General features: G+C 46.5%; 1 protein-coding gene and 1 pseudogene across 2 annotated transcripts; both read right to left on the bottom strand.

Moving 5' to 3' along the window:
- Nucleotides 1–67: 67 nt before the first annotated feature.
- On the bottom strand, nucleotides 68–1,725 carry LOC311133027 (tetranectin-like). The gene is made up of 3 exons (XM_084166445.1): nucleotides 1,462–1,725; nucleotides 1,052–1,150; nucleotides 68–959 (listed from the first exon to the last, which is right to left on the bottom strand). The coding sequence occupies exons 1-3, from the start codon at nucleotides 1,556–1,558 to the stop codon at nucleotides 562–564; spliced, it is 594 nt and encodes a 197-aa protein (XP_084022571.1). The 5' UTR covers nucleotides 1,559–1,725; the 3' UTR covers nucleotides 68–561.
- A 789-nt stretch (nucleotides 1,726–2,514) lies between these two features.
- On the bottom strand, nucleotides 2,515–24,438 carry LOC311132503 (exosome complex component RRP42-like; annotated as a pseudogene). The gene is made up of 6 exons: nucleotides 24,395–24,438; nucleotides 22,201–22,366; nucleotides 4,002–4,066; nucleotides 3,661–3,801; nucleotides 3,383–3,520; nucleotides 2,515–2,619 (listed from the first exon to the last, which is right to left on the bottom strand). The product of its transcript is annotated as an exosome complex component RRP42-like (transcript).
- Between the last annotated feature and the right edge of the window lie 196 nt (nucleotides 24,439–24,634).

The following is a 24,634-nucleotide window of genomic DNA, read 5'->3' on the forward strand; positions in this document are numbered from 1 at the left end:
TCTTTGTTCAGTAATGTGTAGTTGTTGGGTTTTCATTGTCTTTACATTTTCTTAGACAAACAACCATTATAATTTCATAACTTTATTGAGATTTATATTTGTTCAGTTAATATCAGGCTAGACATTTTGTGATAAAACAAACAAGTATTCAAAGGCTAGCTCTCTGAAATAATTGTTGTAAATTAGATAGGAAAGCATCAGATTAACTACCATAGCTCTAGATGGTAACGTAAGGATCTCATACTTGTACAAAATAATGTGCAAATTCACATGAAAATGTGTTATTGTCATTGGGACGTTTCGCTGGACACCGATTAATCATAGTCCTAGATAATCCTTAATCTGTGTCCAGGAAACCACCATGTTATACAAAGAATTCTCCAACATTTTTGTCTGGGTATCAGCTCTAGAAAAGTGTCAGTAACTTGTTCCAAAAGGTCAAAAATAGACATTTTCAGGGGTTGAATTTAAAACCAAAGCGTACATTGTAGAAAAGAATGCATGGTAGCGAACATAAAATATAATTAAAGCATGGGAAATGCAGCTAACAAATGGCATGCCTCAGACTATGTTGAACTCGCAGACAGAGGCCTTCTCCTCACGACAGTTCTTGTCCAACCATTTCCCACCAGTGGCCTCTGAGAGGATGGCACAGTTCTTGGAACGATCTGTCTTTGGGGATCTGGATTCAGAATCCCAGTTCTTGTAGAGGATGCTGTTGCCCGCCTGGTCCATCCAGTTGCCCTCAGTCACCATGTCGCTGATGCCCAGCCAGATCTGCTCGTCTGGGCCGATGCTCAGGTGGATGTAGTCGCTGAGTTGGTCGTTCTGGTCCTTGGACAAGGGGGTACTGAGTACACCTCCCAGGGCAATGCAGTCGTCAAAGGCTGTGTGGTAGCTTTTCTTCAGAGGCTCAGCCAGGAAACACTTGCCATGAACCTTGACCCCTTTCAAACAAACTGAGGAGCCAAGAGAAAATTGTAGTGTCAGAGTGCATTTAGAAGTGTTCGAACAGAAACAGATACTGTTATTTATGTCCAAAGAATCTTACCTGACTGCAAAGCCTGTTGCTCCTTCATAATATTTAGATCCTGAACAATGTCATTGATCTGCTTCTGCAGCTTCTCTATGGCTGCATCTTTGCCTTCATCTGGAGCACCACAGAACAGAAACGGGGGGAAAACAGGATGGACTCAATTAAAGATTACAGAAAGTTTGAGCACTAGGCTCCTGCTCCAGTAAGATGGCAATGCCAGATGTGTTGCTTTAAATTATTGATGTGTATTGCAGGCAATGTTCTGGCAAGACTCATAAAATCACATTTGACTCAAAATACAGTTAATCCTCTGAACAATGAGAGCTGTTTGTAACAAAAATGTAATTTCTCTCAGATTCAAAATGATTGATTAAAAGCAATTTCAACATTGGGCGTAAATAATATATTCCCAACCCACCACCTACCTTTTTTAACTGTTTTCTTCATAGGGAAAGCCTGCTGGAATGAGCAATTCACCAGGAGGAGTATTCCAAAAACCAAACAGGTTCTTCTGAACTCCATGGTTAGATCTGTTGTTGAATGACTGCTTCAATGTGGAGCCTGGCAATTTATCTCCTCTCTCTCTTCCACAAAAGGAAAAAACGGTGTAATCGAAAACTGCTGCCTGGAGCTGGAGCTGTCCAACCTCAGAACCTTATACTCTCCCAGTCCCAGACATCGCATGCACTGTGACATCCTTGTCTGATGTCTGGACTTCCCAGTGGTCCCACCCTGTACTTTAAAAGAGAACAATAGGGTGTAGTGTTTCTAATTTGAGTGAAGTAGTAAACAGACGTGTTTCTTTGGACCTGTCTCCTCTCTGGCAGAGTGGAGCATATGCCCCAGGCCAGGTTCTTAGGCAGTGGAAATGGTCCTGTCTCACATCTGCTCTTTCGGTTGTGCACTTTATGCTCCTCTGTTGACACTGACACGTGGCAAGAACAATAGGACACAGCGACTACTGCCATCAGAGTATCTACTCAATTACAGAAAGGATATTCATAGATATTAAGTTTTAGAGATATACAGTATAAGTACTCTTTGGTATTAACTTCACTTAATGCTGAACCTTGGTGAAATCCTGGCCAACCTGGAAGACAAAAGCAAGAGGCTTAGTTTTTATTGGAGCCATTTGAATAGCAAGAACACACTGCTCAAGTTACACATTTTTGAATTTGGTCATTTTTTGTAACTTCAATAGTGGTAAAAACATGTTTGCCACCTGCCACCTCCACCTTAGTTCAGCATTCAAGTAAACATCATTAACCTTTCATCAAAATACTCATACACGTAATTTCTATTGGTGATTCAGAATTTCCCTGCTTTGAAGTGTAAGGAAGACAGACACATTTAACACTGTTGCATAAACCTAAATGAAGAAATATAAATGTCATACTTCTACAACAGACAAGGAAAAACAGACTGTACAAATAAAAAAAGCTATATTAGAAAAGTAAACATTGACAAAAACAGTGTTGCTAACCAAGAAGGCCCACTTTCTGTCTCTTCTTTCCCAGACTCTCCTCCTTCTGCAGAAGCTCCATGACGGGGGCGTGGAGGGCTTTCCCTACCCATTTCCCTGTCTATCGAGATATACAACAGAGCATCAAAATGTGTGTGTGTGTGTGTGTGTGTGTGTGTGTGTGTGTGTGTGTGTGTGTGTGTGTGTGTGTGTGTGTGTGTGTGTGTGTGTGTGTGTGTGTGTGTGTGTGTGTGTGTGTGTAACTATACTTGTGGGGACCAGAAGTCCCCACAAAAATAGCTAACAAACTCAAATTTGACCAACTGGGGACATTTTGTTGGTCCCCACAAGGTCAAATGCTACTTCTAGGGGATTTAGGGTTAAGGGTAGAATTAGTGTTAGGGTTAGAATTAGGTTTAGAGTTAGGAGCTAGGGTTAGTTTTAGGGTTAGGTTTTTGGGTTAAGGTTAGGGTACGGGTTAGGGTTTGGGGTAGGGAAAATAAGATTTTGAATGGGACTGATTTGTTTGTCCCCACAAGGTTAGTTGTACAAGACTGTGTGTGTGTGTGTGTGTGTGTGTGTGTGTGTGTGTGTGTGTGTGTGTGTGTGTGTGTGTGTGTGTGTGGCATTCTCCAGTATACAGCACCTGGATACACATACATTGCAATGCAATGCATTTACATAAACAAAATAAACTGTACATTCTCACACCCTTCATGAATTTCCTCTGCACAAAATTCCCCCAAAGGGTGTAATTGTGTAAACAACTTTGTGATATGCTGATAAGGTTAAACTTTGATACAACTGAATATTTAACGCTAATACATTTGTTGGGGTGAGAGAAGACAGATGGTATGAAGAGGAGCGCAGGCGTCCCATCTCACCTCTGTCATCTCAAAGATGCTCTCTATGTCCAGGCTGCCTCCTCCCACCTTCCTGACGCAGGTGACCGTCCCCTTGTGTGTGACAGAGATTATCAGGCTGGCCACTGAACACGCCTTCTCCTGCAGTGTGGCGTCCACCTGGGGTGAGACAAGGACAAACATATAAATAACTTCAATGTGGACAAAATCATCCAATGACATTTCATTTCAGTCATTTAGCAGACGCTCTTATCCAGAGCGACTTACAGTTAGTGAGTGCATACATTTTTTTTTCATACATAATGACCGAACCCACCTTGCACAAGGTCACGATGCAGGGAATGTTCTCCACATTGAGTCGCATGCAGTCATAGGGGTCATCTGACAGCTCTATCTCCTTCCCTTCTTCCTCATCCTCAGAGATGTGCACTTTAGACATTCTGTTGGGAGAGAGAGAAGGTGAAGAGATTGTTTGACTGACTCAGGAGTGGATGGTCTATTGTTTGAGTTCTGCAGGATAGAGTTTATGAAATCACAGCATCCGTTTTCCCCTGAATAAATTTGCCAGCAACCAGGATGCTGGCTAATCTATTCAATGAAATGTAATTAGCAAAGTGGTAACTGAAGCTTAGCACCTTACTTTGTATTGAATACTTTAATGGCAACAGAGATGGCATCAAACACATTTCCATCACATTGCAAGAGCTGAGAAACAAAACAAAAAGTAATGATGTCACATACACTATATATACAGAAGTATGTGGACACCCCTTCAAATTAGTGGATTCGCTATTTCAGCCACACCCATTGCTGACAGGTGTATAAAATCGAGCACACAGCCATGCAATCTCCATAGACAAACATTGGCAGTAGAATGGCCTTACTTAAGAACTCAGTGACTTTCAACGTGGCACTGTCATAGGATGCCACCTTTCCAACAAGTCAGTTCGTCACATTTCTGCCCTGCTAAAGCTGCCCCGGTCAACTGTAAGTGCTGTTATTGTGAAGTGGAAACGTCTAGGAGCAACAATGGCTCAGCAGCGAAGTGGTGGGCCACACAGAACAGGACCGCTGAATGCTGAAGCAAGTAAAAATCGTCTGTCCTCGATTGCAACACTCACTGCCGAGTTCCAAACTGCCTCTGGAAGCAACGTCAGCACAATAACTGTTCGTCGGGAGCTTCATGAAATGGATTTCCATGGCCGAGCAGCCGCACACATGCCTAAGATCACACACATGCCTAAGATCACCATGCGCAATGCCAAGCATCAGCTGGAGTGGTGTAAAGCTCGCCGCTATTGGACTCTGGAGCAGTGGAAACGCATTCTCTGGAGTGATGAATCACGCTTCACCATCTGGCAGTCCGACGGACGAATCTGGGTTTGGCGGATGCCAGGAGAACACTACCTGCCCGAATGCATAGTGCCAACTGTAACGTTTGGTGGAGGAGGAATAATGGTCTGGGGCTGTTTTTCATGATTTGGACTAGGCCCCTTAGTTTCAGTGAAGGGAAATATTAATGCTACAGCATACAATGACATTCTAGGCGATTCTGTGCTTCCAACTTTTTGGCAACAGTTTGGGGAAGGCGCTTTCCTGTTTCAGCATGACAATGCCCCCGTGCACAAAGCGAGGTCCATACAGAAATGGTTTGTTGATATCGATGTGGAAGAACAGAGTCCTGACCTCAACCCCATCGAACACCTTTGGGATGAATTGGAACGCAGACTGCGAGTCAGGCCTAATCACCCAATATCAATGCCCGACCTCACTAATGCTCTTGTGGCTGAATGGAAGTCCCCGCAGCAATGTTCCAACGTCTAGCGGAAAGCCTTCCCAGAAGAGTGGAGGCTATTATAGCAGCAAAGGGGGGACCAACTCCATATTAATGCCCGTGATTTTGGAATGAGATGTTCGACGAGCATGTACTTTTGGTCATGTAGTGTATATTGCAGCAAGCACAATATTACAGAACTTAATTTGGCCAAAGAAAATGTCTCAACAGAATGAAACAAAACACTTGTTGCATATTTAAAGAACTGGTTTAAACCTTCACAAAAGTTTTGAACAGGCTAGGCCTATATTGCAGCAATTACCAACAAAGGAGAGTTACCATCGTAGGCCTACCCAACAAATGACAACAATAGGCAAATTATATTTAACAGGCCTACTTTTAACTTATCTTAAACTAAATACGGTGCACAAAAAGAAAAATGAGGGCCCCCCCGAGTGGTGCAGCGGTCTAAGGCACTGCATCGCAGTGCTAGCTGCGTTACTACAGATCCTGGTTTGATACCGGGCCGTGTCGCAGCCGGCCGCGACCGGGAGACCCATGAGGCGATGCACAATTGGCCCAGCGTCGTCCGGGTTAGGGGAGGGTTTGGCTGGCCGGGTTGTCCTTGTCCCATCGCGCTCTAGCGACTCCTGTGGCGGGCTGGGCGCATGCATGCTGACACGGTCGCCAGGTGTACGGCGTTTCCTCCGACACATTGGTGCGGCTGGCTTCCGGGTTAAGCGTGCATTGTGTGAAGAAGCAGTGCGGCTTGGCGGGGTTGTGTTTCAGAGGACGCACGGCTCTCGATCTTCGCCTCTCCCGAGTCCGTATGGGAGTTGCAGCGATGGGACAAGATTGTAACTACCAATTGGATATGACGAACTTGGGGAGAAAAAAGGGTAAAAAATAATAATAACATAAAAATAAACACATTTAAAAATGAGAGTTTGAACTTAATTTAGCCCACACGTCTCAACAAAATGACAAAACACTGCATATTTAAAGAACTGGTCGACCAACAGCCTAACTACCAAACAATCAACCAGTCGACTAATTGGGGTCAGCCCTAACTGATATACAATAATACTAATAAAAATAAACAAATTGGAATAAATGGCATCATTCCTGAATAGCGAGCTGCACACAGTCCATTTGGCCGTGCCAACGTTCTTCTCATCTTTGTCCACTACAATTTTAAAACTTGTCCCCACGGAGGACATTCCCCTTGTCGGCTTCTTTTCACACGTTCTCCTGTAACTTTCATTTTACTTCAGTGAAAAAGGCGTATACAGTGAGGGAAAAAAGTATTTGATCCCCTGCTGATTTTGTACGTTTGCCCACTGACAAATAAATGTTCAGTCTATAAATTTAATGGTAGGTTTATTTGAACAGTGAGAGACAGAATAACAACAAACAAATCCAGAAAAACCCATGTCAAAAATGTTATAAATTGATTAGCATTTTAATGAGGGAAATAAGTATTTGACCCCCTCTCAATCAGAAAGATTTCTGGATCCCAGGTGTCTTTTATACAGGTAACGAGCTGAGATTAGGAGCACACTCTTAAAGGGAGTGCACCTAATCTCAGCTTGTTACCTGTATAAAAGACACCTGTCCACAGAAGCAATCAATCAATCAGATTCCAAACTCTCCACCATGGCCAAGACCAAAGAGCTCTCTGAGGATGTCAGGGACAAGATTGTAGACCTACACAAGGCTGGAATGGGCTACAAGACCGTCGCCAAGCAGCTTGGTGAGAAGGTGACAACAGTTGGTGCGATTATTCACAAATGAAAGAAACACAAAAGAACTGTCAATCTCCCTCGGCCTGGGGCTCCATGCAAGATCTCACCTTGTGGAGTTGCAATAATCATGAGAACGGTGAGGAATCAGCCCAGCATGACAATGACCCAAAACACACGGCCAAGGCAACAAAGGAGTGGCTCAAGAAGAAGCACATTAAGGTCCTGGAGTGGCCTAGCCAGTCTCCAGACCTTAATCTCATAGAAAATCTGTGGAGGGAGCTGAAGGTTCGAGTTGCCAAATGTCAGCCTCGAAACCTTAATGACTTGGAGAAGATCTGCAAAGAGGAGTGGAACAAAATCCCTCCTGAGATGTGTGCAAACTTGGTGGCCAACTACAAGAAACGTCTGACCTCTGTGATTGCCAACAAGGGTTTTGCCACCAAGTACTAAGTCATGTTTTGCAGAGGGGTCAAATACTTATTTCCCTCATTAAAATGCAAATCAATTTATAACATTTTTGACATGTGTTTTTCTGGATTTTTTTGTTGTTATACTGTCTCTCACTGTTCAAATAAACCTACCATTAAAATTATAGACTGATCATGTCTTTGTCAGTGGGCAAACATAGAAAATCAGCAGGGGATCATATAGTTTTTTCCCTCACTGTATCTTCACAATCAACAGTAGCCTAGGCCAAGGTTCCTTTTACTCGCTCTCTCCTCAGCAGCAGGCGTACGTGAGGTGAGCAGCTGGAACCAGTTTCAGCTAAACGTTTTATTGAGTTGCAATTGGCTGACACAGATAACGAGTTCACGCAGTTCTCATCACCTTACACATTAAATTAACAGAGGATGGATCCAGTCGGTAAATCAATTTGAATTGCACATGCCCGAGACCCGTGGCAATTATACTGAACAAAAAAAATATAAATGCACCATGCAACAATTTCAAAGATTTTACTGAGTTACAGTTCATATAAGGAAATCAGTTAATTTAAATAAATAAATTAGGCCCTAATCTATGGATTTCACATGACTGGGAATACAGATATGCATCTGTTGGTCACAGATTCCTTAAATTAAAAGGTAGGGGCGTGGATCAGAAAACCAATCAGTATCTGGTGTGACCACTGTGTACCTCATGCAGCACGACATATCTCCTTCGCATAGAGTTGATCAGGCTGTTGATTGTGGCCTGTGGAATGTTGTCCCATGCCTCTTCAATGGCTGTGCGAAGTTGCTGGATATTGGCGGGAACTGGAACGCGCTGTCGTACACGTCGATCCAGAGCATCCCAAACATGCTCAATGGGTGACATGTCTGGTGAGTATGCAGGCCATGGAAGAACGGGGACATTTTTATCTTCCAGGAATTGTGATATGGGGCCGTGAATTATCATGCTGAAACATGAGGTGATAGCGGCGGATGAATGGCACGACAAAGGGCCTCAGGATCTCATCACGGTATCTCTGTGCATTCAAATTAACATTGATAAAATGCAATTGTGTTCGTTGTCTGTAGCTTATGCCTGCCCATACCATAACCCCACCGCCACCATGGGGCAATCTGTTCACAACGTTGACATCAGCAGACCGCTCACCCACACGACGACACACGTCTGGGGTTGTGAGGCCGGTTGGACGTACTGCCAAATTCTCTAAAACAACGTCGGAGCCGGCTTATGGTAGAGAAATGAACATTTAATTATCTGGCAACAGCTTTGGTGGACATTCTAGCAGTCCAGCACGCCAATTGCACGCTCCCTCAAAACTTGAGACATCTGTGGCCTTTTATTGTCCCCAGCACAAAGTGCACCTGTGTAATGATAATGCTGTTTAATCATCTTCTTGATATGCCACACATGTCAGATGGATGGATCATCTTGGCAAAGGAAAAATGCTCACTAACAGGATGTAAACAACTTTGTGCACAAAATGTTAGAGAAATAAGCTTTTTGGGCATATGGAAAATGTTGGGGATATTTTATTTCAGCTCATGAAACATGTGACCAACACTTTACATGTTGCGTTTATATTTTTGTTCAGTGTACAGTACCAGTCAAAGGTTTGGACACACTGTCACGGTTTCGGCCGAGGCTGCCTCTCTCCCTTGTTCGGGCAGGCTTCGGCGTTCGTTGTCTCCGGAGTACTAGCTGCCACCGTTGTATGTTTCATGTTCGTTTGCTTTTGTCTGAGTGTTGTCACACCTGTTTTCAGTTAGTGTCATTAGTGTCCTATTTAGTTCCCGTTGTGTGTGTCAGGTGTTGTGTATTATTGTTTGTGTCAGACGTGTTTTCGCTCGGTTGAGCTTCTCTCCACTGCGCTGGAGTTTTCGCACCTGTTTGTGCGCTGTTTTGTTTTCCATTTCGCCTTCGTGCGTATTTCGCCTGCGGGCAAGTGTTGTCCGTTTGCCGTGTTTTCGGCTCAATACAAGTCTATTGGATTATCCGTCTGCGTCCTGCATTTGATTCCGCCACTGCACCTACAGCACGCCTTGACAGAATAATACACCACCTATGGAATCAGCAGGAGCCGCAGCAGCCCAGGCGACTCTGGAGGACAGGGTCCGGGAGCAAGGGGACCAGATCCTGCAGATGGGGACCGCACTGCAGGAGGTGATCACCACCATCCGAGGCTGGGGGACGCCTCCACCGCCACCCTCCGTGCCAGCACCATCGGCCAGTCAGCCTAGTCCCGCACCAGAACCCCGAGGAGTCCGACTCTCGCTCCCGAGGGCTTACGAGGGGACCGCGGCCGGGTGCCAGGGTTTCCTTCTCCAGGTGGAGCTGTACCTGGCCACCGTGCATCCGGCGCCCTCGGGACATGAGAGCGTGTCCGCCCTGATCTCCTGCCTGTCCGGGAAGGCGTTGGAATGGGCCAACGCGGAGTGGAGGAGGATCGACGCGGACACCATCACGTACAACGAGTTCTCCCGCCGCTTCAAGGCGGTGTTTGACCATCCCCCGGAGGGGAAAGCGGCGGGGGAGCGTCTGGTCTTCCTCCGGCAGGGGAGGAGGAGTGCTCAGGAGTTCGCCCTCGAATTCCGTACTCTAGCGGCAGATGCAGGGTGGAATGATCGGGCCCTCGTCGATCACTACAGGTGTAGTCTACGAGAGGACGTCCGTCGGGAGCTGGCCTGTAGGGACACCAGCCTCACGTTCGACCAGTTGGTCGACATGTCCATCAGGCTGGATAACCTGCTAGCTACCCGCGGGCGTTCCGAGGGGGGTCCGTCCATTTCACCCTCCAGCGCTTCCGAGCCGTGCCCCATGGAGCTCGGGGGCGCTGGCGCTAGAGAGAGGAGGGGTCGGCTTACTAGGGGGTCCATCCCTTGCACCAACTGTGGTCGGGGAGGACACACCGCGGCTAGGTGCTGGGGATGGCCTCCTAGGGGAGAGGACGACAGGTCCCGCACTGGGGATTCCCTCCAGGTGAGTAGGCGCCCCACTCACCCAGAGCTCTCTGTTGCACATTTTTGTATGCCTGTGCGTTTTCCACAGGTAGCACCTCAGTCCCAGCATAAGGCGCTGGTAGATTCAGGCGCGGCTGGGAATTTTATTGATAAAAAGTTTTGTTTAGCGTTAGGGATTCCCCTTCTTCCTGTTGATGTTCCTTTCCCCGTTCATGCCCTAGATAGCCGTCCGTTGGGTACGGGCTTGATCAGGGAGGTCACGGCGCCACTTAGGATGTGTGCGCAGGGGGGTCATCAGGAGATGATTCAGCTATTCCTGATTGACTCTCCTGCGTATCCGGTGGTGCTGGGCATGCCCTGGTTGAGTACCCATAACCCATCCATTTCGTGGCAGGAGAGGGCTCTGATGGAGTGGTCTGCTCAGTGTGTGGGTAGATGTTTGGGCGTTTCCGTAGGGGCTACCTCGGTGGAGAGTCCAAACCAGGTGCCCGCATTGCACGTTCCCCCTGAGTATGGGGATTTAGCTATTGCGTTTAGTAAGGCGAGGGCGACGCAGTTGCCGCCCCATAGGCAGGGAGATTGTGCGATAGACCTCCAGGCAGGAGCTGCGCTCCCACGGAGCCATGTGTATCCTCTGTCTCAAGAGGAGAAGAAAGCTATGGAGACTTACATAGACGAATCTCTGAGACAAGGACACATACGGCCTTCCACTTCCCCTGCGTCCTCGAGTTTCTTTTTTGTGAAGAAAAAGGATGGTGGTTTGCGCCCGTGCATCGATTACCGTGGTCTCAATCAGATTACGGTGAAGTACAGTTATCCACTCCCGCTGATTGCGACCATGACTGAGTCGTTGCATGGGGCGCGTTTCTTCACTAAATTAGATCTCAGGAGCGCGTACAACTTGGTGCGCATCAGGGAGGGCGATGAATGGAAGACAGCCTTTAGTACCACCTCGGGCCATTACGAGTATCTGGTCATGCCATACGGGTTGATGAACGCTCCGTCAGTTTTCCAATCATTCGTGGATGAGATCTTCAGGGACATGCAGGGGCAGGGGGTGGTTGTGTACATTGATGACATTCTCGTGTACTCGCCTACCCGTGTCGAGCATGTGGCCCTGGTGCGTAGAGTGTTGCGGAGGCTGGTGGAGCACGACCTGTATGTGAAGGCAGAGAAGTGTCTGTTTTTCCAGGAGTCGGTCTCCTTTTTGGGGTATCAGTTGTCTGCGTCAGGGGTGAAGATGGAGGTAGACCGGGTGTCGGCCGTGCGTAATTGGCAAACACCAACCATTGTGAAGGAGGTGCAGCAGTTTTTGGGGTTTGCGAATTACTACCGGAGGTTTATCCGGGGTTTTGGACAGGTGGCAGCTCCCATCACGTCTCTTTTGAAGGGGGGTCCGGTGCGTCTGCAGTGGTCGGCCGAGGCGGACAGGGCGTTTGGGAGGCTGAAGGACCTGTTTACCTCGGCCCCGGTGCTGGCGCATCCGGATCCCTCTTTGCCGTTCCAGGTAGAGGTGGACGCGTCAGAGGCCGGTCTAGGAGCCGTGCTTTCACAACGGTCTGGCGCGCCACCTAAACTCCGCCCCTGTGCTTTTTATTCTAAGAAGCTCAGTCCGGCGGAGCGGAACTATGACGTAGGGGACAGGGAGCTGTTAGCCGTGGTACAGGCTCTAAAGGTGTGGAGGCACTGGCTTGAGGGGGCTCAACACCCTTTCCTCATTTTGACGGACCACCGTAACCTGGAGTACATCCGGGCGGCGAGGAGGCTGAACCCTCGCCAGGCAAGATGGAATATGTTCTTGACCAGGTTTACTTTTAAGATCACGTACATCCCTGGGTCACAGAATGGTAAGGCAGATGCGCTGTCTCGGCGGTATGACACGGAGGAGAGGTCCGTGGAGCCCACTCCCATACTGCCGGAGTCGTGTCTGGTGGCACCGGTAGTGTGGGAGGTCGATGCTGAACTCGAGCGGGCGTTACGCACCGACCCTAGTCCACCACAGTGCCCGGAGGGTCGGAAGTACGTTCCGCTCGAGGTTCGGGATCGATTGATCTATTGGGCTCACACGTCACCCTCCTCTGGACATCCGGGTATCGGCCGGACAGTGCACTGTCTTAGTGCCAAGTACTGGTGGCCCACGTTGGCAAGGGATGTGAGGGTTTATGTTTCCTCCTGCTCGGTGTGCGCCCAGTGTAAGGCGCCTAGACATCTGCCTAGGGGTAAGTTACTACCCCTGCCCGTGCCACAACGACCATGGTCCCACCTCTCGGTGGATTTCCTTACTGACCTTCCTCCTTCACAGGGGAATACCACTATACTGGTCGTTGTGGACCGGTTTTCTAAGGCCTGTCGTTTGCTCCCCATGCCGGGCCTTCCTACCGCCCTGCAAACTGCCGAAGCCCTATTCACCCATGTGTTCCGGCACTACGGGGTACCCGAGGATATTGTGTCTGATCGGGGTCCCCAATTTACCTCCAGAGTCTGGAGGGCCTTTATGGAGCGGTTGGGGGTCTCGGTGAGCCTCACCTCGGGTTACCACCCGGAGAGTAATGGGCAGGTGGAACGTGTAAACCAGGATGTGGGCAGGTTTCTTAGAACATACTGCCAGGACCGGCCGGAGGAGTGGGCAAGGTACGTTCCCTGGGCCGAAATGGCCCAGAATTCCCTACGCCATTCCTCCACTAACCTAACCCCTTTCCAATGTGTGTTAGGTTACCAGCCGGTTCTGGCACCCTGGCAGCAGAGCCAGATCGAGGCTCCTGCGGTGGATGAGTGGGCGAGGCGCTCGGAGGAGACATGGAACGCTGCACACGTCCACCTGCAGCGGGCCCTCCGACGTCATAAGGCGAGCGCTGATCTCCACCGCAGTGAGGGACCGGTGTACGCACCGGGTGATCGAGTCTGGCTCTCTACCAGGAACCTGCCCCTCCGCCTGCCCTGTCGGAAACTGGGTCGGCGGTTTGTAGGGCCATTTAAAGTCCTGGGAAGGTTGAACGAGGTGTGTTATAAATTACAGCTACCTGTTGAATATAAAAGTATTAACCCCTCGTTCCATGTGTCCCTTCTCAGGCCGGTGGTAGCTGGCCCACTCCAAGACAGTGAGATCAGGGAGACTCCTCCGCCCCCATTGGACATCGAGGGGGCACCGGCGTACTCCGTGAGGTCCATCTTGGATTCGAGACGTCGGATGGGGGGTCTCCAGTATCTAGTGGAGTGGGAGGGGTACGGTCCGGAGGAGCGGTGCTGGGTGCCGAGGGGAGACATTTTGGACCCGTCTCTCCTGACGGAATTCCATCGTGGGCACCCGACGCGCCCGGCTCCGCGTCCTCCGGGTCGTCCCCGAGGCCGGAGTCAGCGCACGTCTGGAGCCGCGCGTCAAGGGGGGGGGTACTGTCACGGTTTCGGCCGAGGCTGCCTCTCTCCCTTGTTCGGGCAGGCTTCGGCGTTCGTTGTCTCCGGAGTACTAGCTGCCACCGTTGTATGTTTCATGTTCGTTTGCTTTTGTCTGAGTGTTGTCACACCTGTTTTCAGTTAGTGTCATTAGTGTCCTATTTAGTTCCCGTTGTGTGTGTCAGGTGTTGTGTATTATTGTTTGTGTCAGACGTGTTTTCGCTCGGTTGAGCTTCTCTCCACTGCGCTGGAGTTTTCGCACCTGTTTGTGCGCTGTTTTGTTTTCCATTTCGCCTTCGTGCGTATTTCGCCTGCGGGCAAGTGTTGTCCGTTTGCCGTGTTTTCGGCTCAATACAAGTCTATTGGATTATCCGTCTGCGTCCTGCATTTGATTCCGCCACTGCACCTACAGCACGCCTTGACAGACACCTACTCATTCCAGGGTTTTTCTTTATTTTTACTATTTTCTACATTGTAGAATAATAGTGAAGACATCAAAACTATGAAATAACACATATGGAATCATGTACAGTCGTGGTCAAAAGTTTTGAGAATGACACAAGTATTGGTCTTCACAAAGTTCGCTGCTTCAGTGTTATGAGATATTTTTGTCAGATGTTACTATGGTATACTGAAGTATAATTACAAGCATTCCATAAGTGTCAAAGGCTTTTATTGACAATTACATTGAGTTTATGCAAAGTCAATATTTGCAGTGTTGACCCTTCTTGTTCAAGACCTCTGCAATCCGCCCTGGCATGTTATCAATTAACTTCTGGACCACATCCTGACTGATGGCAGCCCATTCTTGCATAATCAATGCTTGGAGTGTCAGAATTTGTGGGTTTTTGTTTGTCCACCCGCCTCTTGAGGATCGACCACAAGTTTTCAATGGGATTAAGGTCTGGGGAGTTTCCTGGCCATGGACCCAAAATGTCAATGTTTTGTTCCCCGAGCCACTTAGTTATCACTTTTGCCTTATGGCAAGGTGCTCCATCATGCTGGAAAAGGCATTGTTCGTCACCAAACTGTTCTTGAATGGTTGGGAGAAGTTGCTCTCTGAGGATGTGTTGGTACCATTCTTTATTCATGGCTGTGTTCTTAGGCAGAAATGTGAGTGAGCCCACTCCCTTGGCTGAGAAGCAACCCCACACATGAATGGTCTCAGGATGCTTTACTGTTGGCATGACACAGGACTGATGGTAGCGCTCACCTTGTCTTCTCCGGACAAGGTGTTTTCCGGATGCCCCAAACAATCGGAAAGGGGATTCATCAGAGAAAATGACTTTACCCCAGTCCTCAGCAGTCCAATCCCTGTACCTTTTGCAGAATATCAGTCTGTCCCTGATGTTTTTCCTGGAGAGAAGTGGCTTCTTTGCTGCCCTTCTTGACACCAGGCCATCCTCCAAAAGTCTTCGCCTCACTGTGCGTGCAGATGCACTCACATCTGCCTGCTGCCATTCCTGAGCAAGCTTTGCACAGGTGGAGCCCCGATCCCGCAGCTGAATCAACTTTAGAAGACAGTCCTGGCGCTTGCTGGACTTTCTTGGGCGCCCTGACGCCTTTTTCACAACAATTGAACCTCTCTCCTTGAAGTTCTTGATGATCCGATAAATGGTTGATTTAGGTGCAATCTTACTAGCAGCAATATCCTTGCCTGTGAAGCCCTTTTTGCGCAAAGCAATGATGACGGCACGTGTTTCCTTGCAGGTAACCATGGTTAACGGAGGAATAACAATGATTTCAAGCACCACCCTCCTTTTAAAGCTTCCAGTCTGTTATTCTAACTCAATCAGCATGACAGAGTGATCTCCAGCCTTGTCCTTGTCAACACTCTCACCTGTGTTAACGACAGAATCACTGACATGATGGCAGCTGGTCCTTTTGTGGCAGGGCTGAAATGCAGTGGAAATGTTTTTGGGGACTAAGTTCATTTTCATGGCAAAGAGGGACTTTGCAATTCATCTGATCACACTTCGTGACATTCTGGAGTATATGCAAATTGACATCATCAAAACTGAGGCAGCAGACTTTGTGAAAATTAGTATTTGTGTCATTCTCAAAACTTTTGACCACGACTGTAGTAACCAAAAAAGTGTTAAACAAATCAAAATATATTTTATATTTGAGATTCTTCAAATAGCCACCCTTTGCCTTGATGACAGCTTTGCACACTCTTGGCATTCTCTCAACCAGCTTCATGAGGTAGTCACCTGGAATGCATTTCAATTAACAGGTGTGCCTTGTTAAAAGTTAATTTGTGGAATTTATTTCCTTCTTAATGTGTTTGAGCCAATCAGTTGTGTTGTGACAAGGTAGGCGGGGTATACAGAAGATAGCCCTATTTGGTAAAAGACCAAGTCCATATTATGGCAAGAACAGCTCAAATAAGCAAAGAGAAACGACAGTCCATCATTACTTTAAGACATGAAGGTCAGTCAATACGGAACATTTCAAGAACCATCAAGCGCTATGATGAAACTGGCTCTCATGAGGACCACCACAGGAATGGAAGACCCAGAGTTACCTCTGCTGCAGAGGATAAGTTCATTAGAGTTACCAGCCTCAGAAATTGCAGCCCAAATAAATGCTTCACAGAGTTCAAGTAACAGACACATCTCAACACAGCCTTCATGGTCGATTGCTGCAAAGAAACCACTACTAAAGGACACCAATAAGAAAAAGAGACCTGCTTGGGCCAAGAAACACAAGCAATGGACATTAGACTGGTGGAAATTTGTCCTTTGGTCTGGAGTCCAAATTGGAGATTTTGGGTTCCAACCGCCGTGTCTTTGTGGTGTGGGGGTGCTTTGCTGGTGACACTGTCAGTGATTTATTTAGAATTCAAGGCACACTTAACCAGCATGGCTACCACAGCATTCTACAGCGATACGCCATCCCATCTGGTTTGGGCTTAGTGGGACTATCATTTGTTTTTCAACAGGCAATGACCCAACACACCTCCTGGCTGTGTAAGGGCTATTTTACCAAGAAGGAGAGTGATGATGGAGTGCTGCATCAGATGACCTGGCCTCCACAATCCACTGACCTCAACCCAACTGAGATGGTTTGGGATGATTTGGACTGCAGAGTGAAGGAAAAGCAGCCAACAAGTGGTCAGCATATGTGGGAACTCCTTCAAGACTGTTGGAAAATCATTCCGGGTGAAGCTGGTTGAGAGAATGCCAAGAGTGTCCAAAGCTGTCATCAAGGCAAAGGGTGGCTATTTGAAGAATCTCAAATATAAAATATATTTTGATTTGTTTAACACTTTTTGTTTACTACATGATTCCATATGTGTTATTTCATAGTTCTGATGTTACATTTTACATTTTAGTCATTTAGCAGACGCTCTTATCCAGAGCGACGTACAGTGAGTGAGTGCATACATTTTCATACTGGCCCCCCGTGGGAAACGAACCCACAACCCTGGCGTTGCAAGCGCCATGCTCTACCAACTGAGCTACAATGTAAAAAAAAATAATAATAATCAAGAAAAACCCTTGAATGAGTAGGTGTGTCCAAACTTTTGACTGGTATTGTATATCAGATCCGACCCAGATCCGAGACAAAAGTCTGAATTTAGGACAGGTCCCGGGTCGGATCTCGGAATTTCAGGTCTGTTGGACCGTGAAGACCTACAGTGAGGGAAAAAAGTATTTGATCCCCTGCTGATTTTGTACATTTGCCCACTGACAAAGAAATGATCAGTCTATAATTGTAATGGTAGGTTTATTTGAACAGTGAGAGACAGAATAACAACAACAAAAATCCAGAAAAACGCATGTCAAAAATGTTATAAATTGATTTGCATTTTAATGAGGGAAATAAGTATTTGGCCCCCTCTCAATCAGAAAGATTTCTGGCTCCCAGGTGTCTTTTATACAGGTAACGAGCTGAGATTAGGAGCACACTCTTAAAGGGAGTGCTCCTAATCTCAGCTTGTTACCTGTATTAAAGACACCTGTCCACAGAAGCAATCAATCAATCAGATTCCAAACTCTCCACCATGGCCAAGACCAAAGAGTTCTCCAAGGATGTCAGGGACAAGATTGTAGACCTACACAAGGCTGGAATGGGCTACAAGACCATCGCCAAGCAGCTTGGTGAGAAGGTGAAAACAGTTGGTACGATTATTCGCAAATGGAAGAAACACAAAAGAACTGTCAATCTCCCTCGGCCTGGGGCTCCATGCAAGATCTCACCTCATGGAGTTGCAATGATCATGAGAACGGTGAAGAATCAGCCCAGAACTACACGGGAGGATCTTGTCAATGATCTCAAGGCAGCTGGGTCCATAGTCACCAAGAAAACAATTGGTAACACATTACGCCGTGAAGGACTGAAATCCTGCAGCGCCCGCAAGGTCCCCCTGCTCAAGAAAGCACATATACAGGCCCGTCTGAAGTTTGCCAATGAACATCTGAATGATTCAGAGGAGAACTGGGTGAAAGTGTTGTGGTCAGATGAGACCAAAATCGAGCTCTTTGGCATCAACTCAACTCGCCGTGTTTGGAGGAGGAGGAATGCTGCCTATGACCCCAAGAACACCATCCCCACCGTCAAACATGGAGGTGGAAACATTATGCTTTGGGGGTGTTTTTTCTGCTAAGGGGACAGGACAACTTCACTGCATCAAAGGGACGATGGACGGGGCCATGTACCTTCAAATCTTGGGTGAGAACCTCCTTCCCTCAGCCAGGGCATTGAAAATGGGTCGTGGATGGGTATTCCAGCATGACAATGACCCAAAACACACGGCCAAGGCAACAAAGGAGTGGCTCAAGAAGGAGCACATTTAGGTCCTGGAGTGGCCTAGCCAGTCTCCAGACCTTAATCCCATAGAAAATCTGTGGAGGGAGCTTAAGGTTCGAGTTGCCAAACGTCAGCCTCGAAACCTTAATGACTTGGAGAAGATCTGCAAAGAGGAGTGAAACAAAATCCCTCCTGAGATGTGTGCAAACCTGGTGGCCAACTACAAGAAACATCTGACCTCTGTGATTGCCAACAAGGTTTTGCCACCAAGTACTAAGTCATGTTTTACAGAGGGGTCAAATACTTATTTCCCTCATTAAAATCAAATCAATTTATAACATTTTTTACATGCGTTTTTCTGGATTTTTTTGTTGTTATTCTGTCTCTCACTGTTCAAATAAACCTACCATTAAAATTATAGACTGATCATGTCTTTGTCAGTGGGCAAACCTACAAAATCAGCAGGGGATCAAATACTTTTTTCCTTCACTGTATACCTGGAAAAGAGTGACCTTTGCCTAGCCAATCATAATGTCAAACCACAGCAGATACTGTGGCAGCATACAGAAGGATAGAAGATTATAACAGTCTAATCTACTGACAGTTTGGCAAACAAGGCAACATTGATCATTATGAAGTGATGATCAATGTTGCCTTGTTGAAATAGGAGTGTATTAGTGTAAACATTTTACATTTGAGTAATTTAGCAGATGCTACTTATCCAGAGCTACTTACAAATAGTGCACACAACTTAAGATAGCTAGGAAAGAAAACAACATATCACAATCGTAGCAAGTACATTTTCTCTCAACAAAGTACACTGCTCAAAAAAATAAAGGGAACACTTAAACAACACAATGTAACTCCAAGTCAATCACACTTCTGTGAAATCAAACTGTCCACTTAGGAAGCAACACTGATTGACAATAAATGTCACATGCTGTTGTGCAAATGGAATAGACAACAGGTGGAAATTATAGGCAATTAGCAAGACACCCCCAATAAAGGACTGGTTTTGCAGGTGGTGACCACAGACCACTTCTCAGTTCCTATGCTTCCTGGCTGATGTTTTGGTCACTTTTGAATGCTGGCGGTGCTTTCACTCTAGTGGTAGCATGAGACGGAGTCTACAACCCACACAAGTGGCTCAGGTAGTGCAGTTCATCCAGGATGGCACATCAATGCGAGCTGTGGCAAGAAGGTTTGCTGTGTCTGTCAGCGTAGTGTCCAGAGCATGGGCGCTACCAGGGGACAGGCCAGTACATCAGGAGACGTGGAGGAGGCCGTAGGAGGGCAACAACCCAGCAGCAGGACTGCTACCTCCGCCTTTGTGCAAGGAGGAGCAGGAGGAGCACTGCCAGAGCCCTGCAAAATGACCTCCAGCAGGCCACAAATGTGCATGTGTCTGCTCAAACGGTCAGAAACAGACTCCATGAGGGTGGTATGAGGGCCCGACGTCCACAGGTGGGGGTTGTGCTTACAGCCCAACACTGTGCAGGACGTTTGGCATTTGCCAAAGAACACCAAGATTGGCAAATTCGCCACTGGCGCCTTGTGCTCTTCACAGATGAAAGCAGATTCACACCGAGCACATGTGACAGACGTGACAGAGTCTGGAGACGCCGTGGAGAACGTTCTGCTGCCTGCAACATCCTCCAGCATGACCGGTTTGGCGGTGGGTCAGTCATGGTGCGGGGTGGCATTTCTTTGGGGGGCCGCACAGCCCTCCATGTGCTCGCCAGTGGTAGCCTGACTGCCATTAGGTACCGAGATGAGATCCTCAGACCCCTTGTGAGACCATATGCTGGTGCGGTTGGCCCTGGGTTCCTCCTAATGCAAGACAATGCTAGACCTCATGTGGCTGGAGTGTGTCAGCAGTTCCTGCAAGAGGAAGGCATTGATGCTATGGACTGGCCCGCCCGTTCCCCAGACCTGAATCCAATTGAGCACATCTGGGACATCATGTCTCGCTCCATCCACCAACGCCACGTTGCACCACAGACTGTCCAGGAGTTGGCGGATGCTTTAGTCCAGGTCTGGGAGGAGATCCCTCAGGAGATCATCCGCCACCTTATCAGGAGCATGCCCAGGCGTTGTAGGGAGGTCATACAGGCACGTGGAGGCCACACACACTACTGAGCCTCATTTTGACTTGTTTTAAGGACATTATATCAAAGTTGGATCAGCCTGTAGTATGGTTTTCCACTTTAATTTTGAGGGTGACTCCAAATCCAGACCTCCATGGGTTAATACATTTGATTTCCATTGATAATTTTTGCGTGATTTTGTTGTCAGCACATTCAACTATGTAAAGAAAAAAGTATTTAATAAGATTATTTCATTCATTCAGATCTAGGATGTGTTATTTTAGTGTTCCCTTTATTTTTTGGAGCATTGTATTTATGTGTGGCTGAAATAGCCGAATCCACTCATTTGAAGGGGTGTCCTCATACTTTTGTATATATCGTGTAATATAATTACCGGTAGGCCTGCTATAGGGCTACTCACACTCAAACCATGAAAAGGTCAAACCAGAGGGCGAGATGCAAAACGTAATTTAATGTCGCAATATAATAACCTGTTTGTATTTCCCCCTTAAACAATGAGCAATGACTTGACTTATTTTTGATATTACCCTAATAAAGTTAAGAAACTTTTGTGAAGGTTTGGTGTGGTATGGCTTAGCTACTGCAGGCCTATGAAGGCAGAGCGCACCGGAGCTCCAACTGACTTCGACAGTTGAGCTTGAGGCGAAGAACAATGTTTTAGGCCTACCAGAGTTACTCTTTTAATCTAACAACATAATGCTTATCTTTAGTTTAAAAATATTCGGATAGAAAATTAACGAATTTGCCTCCTTCTGTAGGCCTACATCTGTATAACAGTAGTAGCCTATCTGACAAGGATAAAGAATGCATGTCGGGAACATGGCGCCGGCATATCTCTATCTTTCCATCCGCCTCTCTAGGGCTAGGCCTAAACTTCTCTTCCTTTATATTCCTTTTTTTAAAATCAATATCATACAGTAGACGCCTAGGCCTATAGGCTTATATGCATGCATGCAATGCCCTAATGCATTTAGCGCTCAAATCTCTAACATCTGAACCCTGAGGTGGACAATTATTGTTTTAGGAAAGTAAAAACCAATAAAACAATAGGCTATAAAGTTGTTAATATGCTACACATCGAAACACAACGTATTTTTTTTGTAATTTGTAATTTTTTTTTACCTTTATTTAACTAGGCAAGTCAGTTATGAACACATTCTTATTTATAATGACGGCCTACACCGGCCAAACCCGGACGACGCTAGGCCAATTGTGCACCGCCCTATGGGACTCCCAATCACAGCCGGTTGTGATACAGCCTGGAATTGAACCAGGGAGTCTGTAGTGACGCCTCAAGCACTGAGATGCAGTGCCTTAGACCGCTGCGCCACTCGGGAGCAGTTTAAAGGTCATGTAACTGTGGATCATTTTGCCAATATAGCTTGTTTATTGATGGCGCTGCAGCAACCCGTCTGAGGTTTCTTTGTCTCTCTCTTTCTACTCTCAGATCTGAACGGTCTCTCAGATCTGAACTGGCACAGGTCTGTTTGGGTCTATTTTTTCCACGGGCCTTTTCAAAATGTGACTTACTGTTCTCGGGTCCATTCGGATTTATGTTCTCGGGTGGAAAAGCACGGATCCATTTCGGAATGGGTCCAACTTTTTGGACCTGTGAAGACCTCTACTTTGAGGCCCCGTTGCCGTGTCAGTCACTCATCAGCACGTCCACATAGAGCACCCAGCAGTGTTCCCCAGGGCTGATGCAAAGGCATTTCAGGTCCACACTGTATCTGTTGTTGAACACTTTGTACAGGGTGTTGCTCAACTCCATGCCCAGCTCATCACCACCCAGATCCTCAAACTCTGGTGTGGCATTGGCAGAGCTAGGAGGGGGACATGAAGAGGGTGATTCATCATAGATGACTTGTTATAACACTACCTCCAAAGTCCCTCATATTAGAATAATACTGTCCTCGACCAGAAGCAACAATGAACTCACCAATCAACAAAAAACCATGCAAAATATACACCTTTTCAGCCTCACAGACTTATACAGTAGCCATGATGCATCAACACTGAAATACCACGTGTGTTTTTCCGCTATCCACGTCATCAAAGAGCGGCAAAAAGGCATAGATACAAAAATGTATATATCAGCTTCTTATTATGTACTGGGTTAGCATTTGTAGTGCAGGAGTGTGGGGTGGAAGTCAGGAAACGTATTACAGATCATCTGGCTGTATATACGGCGGAGCTGATGGCCATACTGTTGGCCTTGCAGTGGGTGGAGGAAGTTAAGCCAGACAGAATAGTTATTTGCTCTGACTCAAGTGCAGTGTTAATGAGTCTCCAGTCCTTTAGCTCACGAAGCAGACACGACCTGCTTAATGAGGTGCTACAAACCCATGGCAGGATTAAACAGATGGATATTCAGATACGATTTACTTGGGTTCCAGCCCATGTGGGGGTGGAGGGGAACGAGGCAGTAAATGAACAGGCTAAACAAGCACTTAGTAGTGGGGATGTGGATGTTGAAGTGTCAATGAGCAAGGCAGAGGCAAAAATACTGATATATACAGTGATGGTGCAGAGATGGCAGGAGCAGTGGAATAGAAATAATAAGGGAAGGCATTTATTTCAGGTACAGAGGAAAGTCGGGGAGGGGAGGACGGCAGGAAGGGACAGAAGAGAGGAGGCTATTTTTACAAGATTAAGGGTGGGACACAGCCAGTTGAATAAGACATTAAACGTGATAGGAAAGCATCCATCGGGAAAGTAGGAGTATTGTCAGGAAATAGAGACTGTGGAGCTTGTATTGCTACAGTGTGGGCAGTATCAGAGGGAAATAGAGAGGATGAGATTTAGTATGAGGGAGAAGGGGATACAGGAAATTATTTTAAAGAGTATATTGAGCAGAACGTCATTAGATATAGTGTAAAATATGTTGTTATCTTTTTTAAGAGAAACGGGGTTGGCAGGTAGGATTTAGTTTCTCCCTGTCTCTGGCCCACATTCCAGTACGGTAGGTGGTGATAATGCACCATAATGTTGGATGCCAACTGCTGATAAACCCCACTGAAGAAGAAGAAGAAGAAGAAGAAGCTGCTTCTCATTATACCTCAGTGGCTGAACCTATCTAAATTGTTGCTGGATCAGTTTACAAATCATCTACCATTCAATTCTACTGCACACATTTTTGGACAGTTAGAATTTTTACTTTATAGCCTTCATATAACATTATGTAAATTATTTAGCTTCTTACGCATTGAAACTCAGACAATTTGAAGGTAGATTTTTCTTCGACTACTGCTATGTTTTAATTTGGACATATTTTTATCAACAAAATAGCAATTGCTATTTCTCAAAGGTGAGCGAAGGAGATTTTGCAAAGGACTACTTTATAGTGCGGTAGAAGTTTAAATGAATTTAGCTACATAGCCCAAAGGCCGGCAGATGGCGATATTGAGTAGTTTCATCTTACCGTCCAAATGGAATTCATGCAGCTAGCTATACACTCCTATCCCCCATGGACTGGTTCATACATAAAACATTCTCCATTCAGACTGCAAAGGCGTCGATTTCCTCCTCAACTCGATTTAATGGCGAGAAGGCAGGGAAAATATGGTACTTTCTTTATAAAACACCCCTTTCCACAACCATGCTAGAGCGGCTAATGCCTAGGAATGCTAGTCCTGGGGTGTAATCATTAAGCTGATTCTGTTGCAAAAGGTTTACTTCAAATGGAAAACGCAAACAAGAGTTTCTATTGGACAAATTCAGGTATGTCCAGCCCCATTTCTTTCAGTTTGCGTCTGTTTGGTTCTTAAACGTAAACGGTTTCCACAATGAATACACCCATGGATGTTGTGTATTGCATTCAGCCAATCAGGTTACAGCAGTCTGTTGTTTACCATGTCTGAATGCAGGGCACATCATCAGGAAGTAGCATTAGCATGGTGGTGGAAAAGGTGTTTCATAAAGAAAGTATGCATATTTTCCACGTTTTTTTCCTGCCTTCTCGCCATTAAATCGAGTTAAGGAGGAAATCGATGCATTTGCAGCCTGAATGGAGAATGTTTGATGTATAAGCCAGTCCACTGGGGGATATGTATACACTATATAGCCAGCTGCATGCATTTGCTTTGGACGGT

Source organism: Coregonus lavaretus (assembly GCF_964263955.1).
Source record: "Coregonus lavaretus genome assembly, chromosome: 7".
Taxonomy (NCBI): domain Eukaryota; kingdom Metazoa; phylum Chordata; class Actinopteri; order Salmoniformes; family Salmonidae; genus Coregonus; species Coregonus lavaretus.